The sequence below is a fragment of the Barbus barbus genome, assembly GCF_936440315.1.
Source record: "Barbus barbus genome assembly, chromosome: 19".
NCBI classification, from domain to species: domain Eukaryota; kingdom Metazoa; phylum Chordata; class Actinopteri; order Cypriniformes; family Cyprinidae; genus Barbus; species Barbus barbus.
The window spans coordinates 26,857,357-26,867,224 of NC_136747.1; the positions used below are offsets into that span (position 1 = coordinate 26,857,357).

A 9,868-nucleotide genomic window follows, 5' to 3' on the forward strand; every position below is an offset into this window, starting at 1 on the left:
TTGAAATCAATACACCAGAGAGGAAAGGGTTAACAGAAATGCTGAAAGACCGGCCATTTAAAATGAACAAAGCGAACCGCAGTACTCACGTTTGATCGCCAATAGCGCTGGTCAGCTCAGACTTTTCCAAGACACACCAGCATACATTTCAAGAGAAGGGTCCACTCTTCAAAATGCATCCACTTTTTAATCAAAAACAACGAAAAAATAGGGGAAAACACGATAGATCCTCCTTTGTTTACATAAGCGATTCGAGTTATAGTTATCGATAGCGTCCATTTTCCAATAAATATCGATTATAATTCGTATTCCAGCTTTGAAACGCCATCTATTTCCAGCAGAATCGTCTCTTCCGAGTAAGAATAGCCCTCCCTCGTCTCTCTCCTTCAATCGCAGGAGCTGTTATAACCCGGGACAGTAAGCGCGTCCGTGAATGGGTCAGCGAGGTGTCAATCCGGACACATCACAATAGGGGTGTTTGAACCCAGCCAATGCCTCGCCAGCACAGTTTTGATGGATGGAAGTGTTAGCCAACCACAAGGACGTTTAAAGTGATTGACAGTTTGAATAGTTTACGTAAGATTGTTTAGAGAATAGCTCGGCGTATTGTCCGTGTGTTTTCGTGCGCTCTCGGGTTACGCATGAAGCGTACACATAATGGCGTCGCAGCGCTACACAGACTGGCTATCAGCGAACAGATGTTGTCCAAAGCTCACATCTGAATCTCTCCATCATGGATCTTCGACTTGAGAAGTGTTTCTGTGGCGTTTGGTGGTGTTTTGGAGGACGTGGGGAGAAAAATGGCTAATTTAGTAGCCGAATACGCGCTGAGATCGCTGGGAAGCGTGGATAGCATTAGCACGTAAGTGTCTCCACCCTCCTCTTGAATGTTTATGTGTCTTTATCATGTATTTGCAGCTTTTGTTTCATGTTAGCTGTTTTAGATTCTAAAAATGACAACGGAGAGGGATAATATGAGGGGATTACATGAGTTTTGTTCGTGTGGGTGGGTGGGTGTGTTTGTTTGTGGGTATGTCCCGGTTATTGTGTGTGTGTGCGTGCGCGCGTGTGTGTGTGTGTGTACAAAATGTAAACAGTGTTGCAAGTTTGATTTGTTTTGCTTACACACTTTCTCACTCTTTTTCTCTCACTCTTCCCTGTCTTTTCAGAGGTCTGGTGAATCCAGATGGTCAGAAAAAAACCATTTTAGTGGCTGCTAGAGCGTCTTCCTCCACTGTAAATACTGTAAATAGTTTTTTTTTTTTATTATTTAGTAATATTAGTAATAGTAATCTATTACTATATTAGTAAAATAGTAATATTCATAATATTCACCATATAAAATAAATAAAAAATACAAATGTTGTAAAAACAATGTATTTTGCATGTTTTGTGTTTTCACTAGTTCAAAAATGATCAAATCTGTTTTGGTTCACTGTTTTCATTATTGGAATTGTTCAGAATAAAGACTGTTTAGTTATGTTCAAATTCTGAAATAGTTTTGTGTTTTTTTGTGGTTTCATTGGTAGAGCAGTTCTGAATTGATATACATATGTAGTATGCAGTGTCTTATGGAGTCTCTAAATAGCATTTTTGAAAGGATTCCTAGACTTTTCTTGAAATAAAATATCCAAATGACTTTTCCAAAGCTTTTCTTGAAATGAAATACCATAAAGATGTACTTTCTGTAAGTCTTTACCTATAAAAAATTTATTATTTCATATTTTATTTCAGGAAATATTTAGGCGTTTTTTTTTCAAAAATGCCATTTGTAGACTAACCAAATGACTAAATGAGTCAGCACTACAAATGCTGTTCAGAAATAGTTTTTTATTGTGTGTTTTGGTGGGCAGAGCAGTTCTGAATTGATATACATATATGTATTATGTAGTTTTGACTCATTTGGACATTTGTTTACAAAGTGTCTATTTGGGGTCTCCAAATGGCTTTTTTGAAAGGACGCCTAGATTTTTTTTAAATAAAAGCTTACAGAAACTACATTTTTGGGAGTATCATCCTCAAATTTGAATCAAAACATGGTCAGATGTTCAGCTTTATCTTTATGGTGTTTTCAGGCCTTTGGCATGAAAGTCTCATCCATTTTTCCCTTAGTGAGCTTCATTAAAACATATCGCGAGTCAATTTCATGTATATTTTACCTTGTTTTACTCTATTGCTATACTAATTTTGAGTTATTATGACTCTAGAGTAACAAAGGATCAAGTGTCTAGTTTCAAACAACACCAGATTTTTAAATATAGACCTTAGGGTTCAAGAGCTACAGACATTTTTATTTGGTTATATCGTTTTTTACAAAATGCTCAAAAATAGGGGCGCAGGGTAACAGGTTAAACCTGTGGACCAGCGCTGCGAGACGCGCACATGCAATATTGATGAAGAACCTCTTATTCTCTACATTTTAGATGAGTCGCCATTAAAAATAACCTGCTTTTACAAAGAAGAGAGCTGGAAAAGCCGCACGCAATGCAGAGCCACGGGTTTACATGAATACTTGCACACACGCAAGTCGAAATACATTTATGACGTCCCCAAAGTGTATCAACAATATCAACAATTTTGCTGGCTTGCCACACCAAACGTTTTCACATAAACAAGAGTCACACAGAAAGATAGCATGCAACTTTAAACATCGGGTTTTAAAAGACAAACGACACAAGGCTGACAGCATTTAAGATGCATGTGAAGAATATGCAAGCTTTTTTAACAGACTAAAACATGATCAATGATAACGATGATCAGTACAGTGCTTACATTCATACGTCACAACCTTATATTTCTTTACCATGAACAATTATTTTTATGCAAACGTCAATATTTTGTTTTCTGTGATGGTTAGGCGTTTTTGCTGATGAAAATATGCGTGTTATCTAGCTACTGTAGCTGACTATAGGATTTATCGAGATTGCAATAATGGCTTAACAGTCTTGAAACATCAGCTAAAATGAGAATGAATTTAATAAATTAACTAATTATATTTTGCACTATACTTCTTTATGTGCAAATATTTTAATGCAAATTATAAACATAATTATTACTATCATTTCTCATTTATTACAATAAGAAAACATCAAAAACAAAAACCACTATAACAGAAACAAATAAATGTAAATTATATATAAAAAAAAAAAATTGCAGAGTGGAGGCACTTCAACTGACTAAACAATATGCATTTAGGTTTACTGATAAAAGTCTTAAAATTAACAAATGAAAAGAAAACTAGACAATTTTATTACTCTTCCAAACATAAAAAAACAAAAACTTACTGTATTTAAGAATATTACTAGAATTTAAATAAAAAATAAATAAATAAATAATATATATATATATATATATATATATATAAAGTGTAATTATTCAATCACATATCCACACAAACATGGTTTTATTTATTATATATAAATATTGATTTATTATATATCCAATTTTTCTGACAATTATAATAATGCAGATAAAAATAAAAATGTGGTTGTTCAAGGACGTAAAAATCAGGGAAGAACAAATCCTTGCTGTTGAGCTCTGTGACAGTGACTTTGATGAAGGACCGCACACAAAACCATCTCCTGTGAGAATATTTCATAAAGCGCCTGTGCGTGCCTGTGTGTGTCCTTGCAGGGAAATCAGTTTTGATCTGACAAGAGGTGAAGTGAACCGTACATCTACTACACACTGCTAACTCCTCTTCTCTCGCCTGATTCAGTGTAAACAGCTTCCATTTACTGGCAGCAAATGTACAGACATTCAAGATCCACGTCACAGATTTCAGCAGCTTTTATTTCCACAGACAGTGTGTAATGGTCGAAGATAAACCTGTTAACAGGCCACACTCTTTCATGACTCTGTCTAGTCGTTTAAAGATGCCCTCTGCTGCCCTCTTCAGGACAGAGAAGTTTATTAACCTCAGCTGGTAAAATGCATTTAAATCAAATCATCTGGGATCAAAACAAGCTGATTACCACGGAAAATAAATAAAGAAATTATCGCTCATTTTGTAACAACAAACACATTTTCAGTAATGCACTTGGAGTGGAAGCACGCTGTTCGAGTGCTTGCATCAATTCTTCTGTTTTCTTGGATGTAAAGTTCTGTTAATCACCCTTTTAGATGCAGGGCTACAACTATAATGGAAGATCTTATTCTTTATAAAATAACATTGGTAACACATAACCGGCAAGTCATAAGGCTGTCAGCAGTTGACAGCATGTCACAGATGCTGCTGATAGAACTTTACTTGTATTTAATCCAGCACATTTCTTTAAACATTTAATCAGTTGGTAGCAACTATGGATGCCCATTCCCCCCACAGAATTTAACAAAAAAAGGGCCTTTGTTTCTCCCAAACACTGTTTTGAGACTTTTTTTCCCCCTCTCAAGTCTTAGTTTGCATCTTGCAATTCGGTTTTTTTTTCTGCCATGAAATAGAGTTTGTATCTCACAATTTTGTCATTTTTATTCCCAGAATTTTGAGTTTATATCTCACGTTTCAGAATTTATTTATTTTTTACAATTCTAAAACGCAAGGGGGAAAAAATCTGATTTGTGAGATATAAACTCAGAATTGTGTGTATTTTTTGCAGGTTTTATGATGGTAAATCTAAGACTTCTAGAACAAGACTTTGTTCTGCATTCACATCTCAAGGAAATGTATCTTCTTGATTTAAGGGTGTTTAGATATTTGTATTGGTGAAAAAAATCAGGAAGATACTCATTTTCTTCAACGCATTCAATATTTAATGCTATTACTTTATGAAATTAAGACTTTCTACTCTGATTTAAGGTCTTAAGGGTAGAAGGGTAAATTAAGAGTTTTTAAGACCTGCAGGAACCCTGTTTTTATTCTGGCAGAAACAGACTTCCATATGCAACAGCAATTTAATAAATGACAAAAACAACAACAAACAACCTTCTGCCAAGCTATATAGTTCATTAGTTTAATTATAGGCTGTTTGTGACTGATGCATTAATATATAACTGATATGCAGTCACAGCTGGTTATTTAGAACAGCTTCAAACATGCCTGATCCAATCAATTCAGAACCAGAACTACCTTAGTGTTTAATCTCTGGAAAAACTGCAACTTGGATCAATCACAGGTAATCAGTAGTCAGCAGTCTACCTGATCATGAAATCATGTAACTCTCGGTCCACTCGCTCCAGAATGGGCATCAGGTAGTTCAGGATGTGCTTTGTGCTGTCCATGGTGGGGTCCATGAAATCCCTGCAGTTCCCAGCAGAATAAAACACTTATGATAAGAATACTTATCAACATCAGAGAAAAACAAAAAGTAGCATTTTTGTAGCTCAGCGGCTACAAGGTCATGGATTATATTTCCTGGGAATGCAACTGATTAAATGTCATTGCAATGTGAGTCGCGCCTGCCAAATGCACAAATTTAAATGTGCAAGTTGATGTTGCACCAGTAAAGTTTTTGATTAATAATCCTAAAATAAATGTAAAAGGGTTATGTGAAACTAAATTCTCTTTTGCTGCAAGAAGCGAAACATAACATTATAATCAGAATTAGGTGGGGAAGAACATAAGGTCAGGTTAATTCACCTGAGATGATGATTGGACAGTTTCTCCATGATTGCGATGGTCATCTTCTCTCCCACCACCCGTAAGAAGGTCACCACGATGTCATGATAACCCTGATAATAGTGCAGCTGAGGATTTCTCCTCAAAACATCCAGAATGATGTCGATCAGCTGCTCCTGGAGAACCTCTCGCTCATCTACACGCATGCCTGAGAGCAATCACATCAACATAAAAGCAAGCGTATTACTAAAAAAAGCACTGTTAGATGGAAATTCATTCTTCCATTACAGTAGGATCAAACAATGACGTGTAAAAGTCTCCCTGATTATTGCATCTTCAAACCTCAACTGTGCAAACATCACATGGGAAGCTCAAGGTATTTGTGTTGGGATAGATAACACACAATCAATGCATTGTTCTGAGTTCACAGTGAGGGAATATCACCGAAGGACACTGGAAAGTTGTCAGTGGTGATTATATAAACAAACATTAATATGAAGAAGAATACTGAGATGTTCTCAATGAGGTCCAAAAATTGGTGAAAATATGGGATAAAAAAATAAATAAAATAACATTTAAACCTGTAAATATAGGACATTTTAGGGTTTAAAACAATGTCCAAAAAAAAAAAGAATAAAATTATTTCTCTTTTTTTTTTTTTATCTTAAACATGTTATATCTATATAAGCAGATATTTAAATCAAGGGGAATATATCTTATTTCTTCATATTCTAGACAACTTTTGAATTGCTTTGTTGCATTACTCATTTTAAGATGGTTTGGATTTAAGTGTCTGCTAAATGAATAAATGTAAATGTATACTAGGGATGCACGAGATTGGATTTTTGCCGATATGCCGATATTTTTCAACTCGTTTTGGTCGATACCGATATTCATTTATGGTTCGTTTCTAACAATAAATGGGAAATAACCTGGAAATAAAACGTTATGAAGGTTTTTAACAGTACATTGAAGCTTTGAAAATAAATATAAATAAACTATATCAATCGCTGCATTTTTTCCCCCAGAAAGAAGCAGTGTTAGCCCTAACATTTTATTTTAGGATTTAACATTTGTAGATGGTCTAAAACAAAAGAGTGGTAAAAATTCTGAAAATCTTTTAGCGCTCATGATTTGTGTTTGTTTTTTCAGGTAAGCTATAGCTTCTGACCATTAAATCAAAACATACTCATTTTATGACATCAATTACTGCTTTATTTAATCAGAAACACAGGCTAGAAGTTATTTGTTTAGGCTATTTTACTTTTCATTTAATTAGAAGTAGCCCCCTACAGATTAAAACTCCTTACCGAACTGGCGTTAGGACCCAGGGGAGGCTGCCGCTGCACGTGCTTTTACTGTTTATACACCGAAATTCTGTAAGTGCTTTCACAGATTGACTGTTTTGGATGCTGCATTTAATCTAATCGTCATTCAGACAAAACTTTGCTTCAAGAATGAGCCGCACTGCTGATGTGATTTAATCACTAGCACACCCTGAGCACATGTGAGTTAACCCATTCCTCTTATCGGCAATACATATCGGCATATCTTTTCATATCAGGCCGATGCCGATATTTACATTTAAAGCCATTATCGGCCGATTCCGATATCAGTCCGATATTATCGTGCATACCTAATGTATACTGTAAATATTTCACTCATGTCTAATCAATCAAAAATGTATGCTGATGATATAATATGCCAAAATAATATGCTTTTTTTGAAAAGTCATGTAACTTACAGTGAAATTACATGAATAATTATGAAAAATTCTGTCAAAACCAATTTTTCACATTTTAGATGTCAAATTCTATGGCATACTGGACATTAAAATTTACATCATTTATTAGAAATATTAATCACAAATTGTACTCTAATTGTTATGTTTTACTGATAATATAATATTTTTGTTATCCAGGTTATTAAAATATTATTGAAAGAATAAACTTAAGAAGCTATTGACTTAAATTTGTTGGTTCATTTTATTTATTTATTCATTCGTTCTAAAAACATCACGCAATTTCCAAGGATTTTTTTTTTTTGGTCAAATCAACATTTTCATATTTTGGAGGTCAAATTTTATGGCATACTGGAAATTAAAATTTATAAATGCTGACAGAGTGCAAGTATGTCGGAGTGACTGGATCAAATCATGTGATGGTGTGTCATGTTCTTGGACTCATTTATCAGATACTGACCTTTCGGGAAACGTCGCATTGATCTCCTGACATCGAGCACCACCTGTCTGTAGTCTTTGTGGTCTTCTCTGACATCTTTGGCTTTAAATGAGGGAAATGAGAAAAAAGTAAACCACTGAAGTTTTTGTTGTACGTTCCACACACACACACACACACACACACACACACACTTACAGGGTTTGGCAGGCAGATTGTACACATTGATACTGAGGAGTTTGGGCCAAACTTTTCTTCTGATGTCATCCGTCAGCAAACCGCCTTCGCTCACAGCCGCCCGCCGCAGGGTCTCGATGTCCACGGGGTCACTGTTCAGGGCCTGATGGATGTCCAGGAGCTTCTGTTTCTTCCAGGGCAATTGTTCTGCAGATAACGTAGTAGTAGTTTATTTTTATTTAATGCCATGTCAGCATCTCAGGCTATTTTTGTGGCAAAAACTATTTAAAAAAAATACAAGGATAACAAATACAATAAAAACCAGCAAACAAACAAACACAAGTTACATAACACAATATATTTTTTTACATTGTTCTGCAGATAAAATACAAACGTATGAGGCATGACGCAACATTAACAGTTGCCCCTCAACATACATCAAAGTAAATGCCCAGTAAATGCACAACTTTCTTGGAAACTGAGGATTGTATGGCTTAAATCACAGTGCAGGAATAAACATCACAGCCAGAGCTTCATGTAACTTACAGATATTATACAGAAACTAAATATGAGGAACAAAATCATGATGCTGTGAGTATCACAATAATCCACCCAAATACACAGTAACAGCATAAGATCTCTTGATTATTTGAATCATGAATTAATGAAAATGATTAGCTAGACATCATTATACATGTCTCACTCATTCATTGACAACATTACAGATCTCTCACAGCTTCAAAGACATCATACTGGACCCATCAATCATTCAGTGACAACAAATCTCTCAAATACACATTAAATTGTTTTCTTATGGATCTAACACACACTTAGAGACATCGTAAGGGGCTTCTAACACAGTCAGTGACACCATAATGAATCTCTTAAATACATTCAGGCAGTTTATAATAATGGACCAGAACCGGTAACGTTACCTTCATGTTTCCTGACAGACGCTTGCAGTCGCTTCCTCGCTTTTTTCATGTCTTATCGCGACTCACTGTCATGAGGATATCAAATACATACTGTTCTGATGATTATAAGACAGTTTTAATTCAAAATTGACCGTAAAAACGAAAGGAAAGTGACGGTTATTATTCTCCTCAGATCGACGTCGCGACGTGGAGGAGTGAGTGCTCGTCACCCGAGCTTTACTCTCACTGGCTAAACGCCGGTGAGTCACTCAACCAACCCTGACTGCTGTCAACGTCTCTCCTGATTGGTTTAAAGACTTCGAGAGGCTCGACGCCATTGGTTCATTTCAAACACCTGCCCATGATGACAAACATGCGGCGTGTTTGTATTTAAATCAGTTATGTAATATATCACTGACTAACTGAGCCGCAATTTCAGGTTTCACATATTATATTATATTATATTATATTATATAATAATAAAAAATAAAGAAATATTATGTCCTCATTTGTAAGTCGCTTTGGATAAAGGCGTCTGCTAAATGACAAAAAAAAAAAAAAAAAAAAAAAATATATATATATATATATATATATATATATATATGTATATATAAAGAGAGCAGTTATTTATTAATAAGTATAATTTCAAAAATAATAATAATAACCTAAATAAAATATATAATATAAAAAATATATAAAATAAATCATGTTTTAATACATTTTAATACAATAATTGCACTGCCACTTCTAAATTTGCTACTAATAATCATCATTAACATAATTTAGATTAAAACATTATAAGATGTAGGCCTATAGGGGAAAAAATGCAATCTCAGAACATCCTGTGTAATAAATCTAAATATCTTAGAAAATCTGATGTCTGTCTCAAATCATAGATAAAGCAAAGTACATTTCTTGATATGATTTTCTTAAAAGCACATCAAATACAACAAACAGGGCAAATATTACATGGAAACGTGCATGATTATAACCAGAACTTTTACATACATTGCAGCAACTTGCTTTGATTTATAAGACCTTACTTG

General features: G+C 34.7%; 1 protein-coding gene across 2 annotated transcripts in view; it reads right to left on the reverse strand.

Moving 5' to 3' along the window:
• LOC306884813 (TBC1 domain family member 20) overlaps window positions 1–9,078 on the reverse strand; it is a 36,721-nt gene extending 27,643 nt beyond the window's left edge. Inside the window, exons 1-5 of one of the 2 annotated variants that reach the window (XR_013785486.1) lie at window positions 8,844–9,070; window positions 7,930–8,115; window positions 7,756–7,836; window positions 5,576–5,762; window positions 5,135–5,236 (exon numbers count right to left, since the gene is read on the reverse strand). Coding sequence is in view for 1 of the 2 variants with exons in the window: in XM_079441022.1 (XP_079297148.1) it covers window positions 5,135–5,236; window positions 5,576–5,762; window positions 7,756–7,836; window positions 7,930–8,115; window positions 8,844–8,892 (605 nt within the window). In the remaining variant the exon portion in view is untranslated. Of the gene's footprint in view, window positions 1–5,134; window positions 5,237–5,575; window positions 5,763–7,755; window positions 7,837–7,929; window positions 8,116–8,843 lie in introns of both variants that reach the window. The other variant, XM_079441022.1, reaches the window with a different exon arrangement.
• Between the last annotated feature and the right edge of the window lie 790 nt (window positions 9,079–9,868).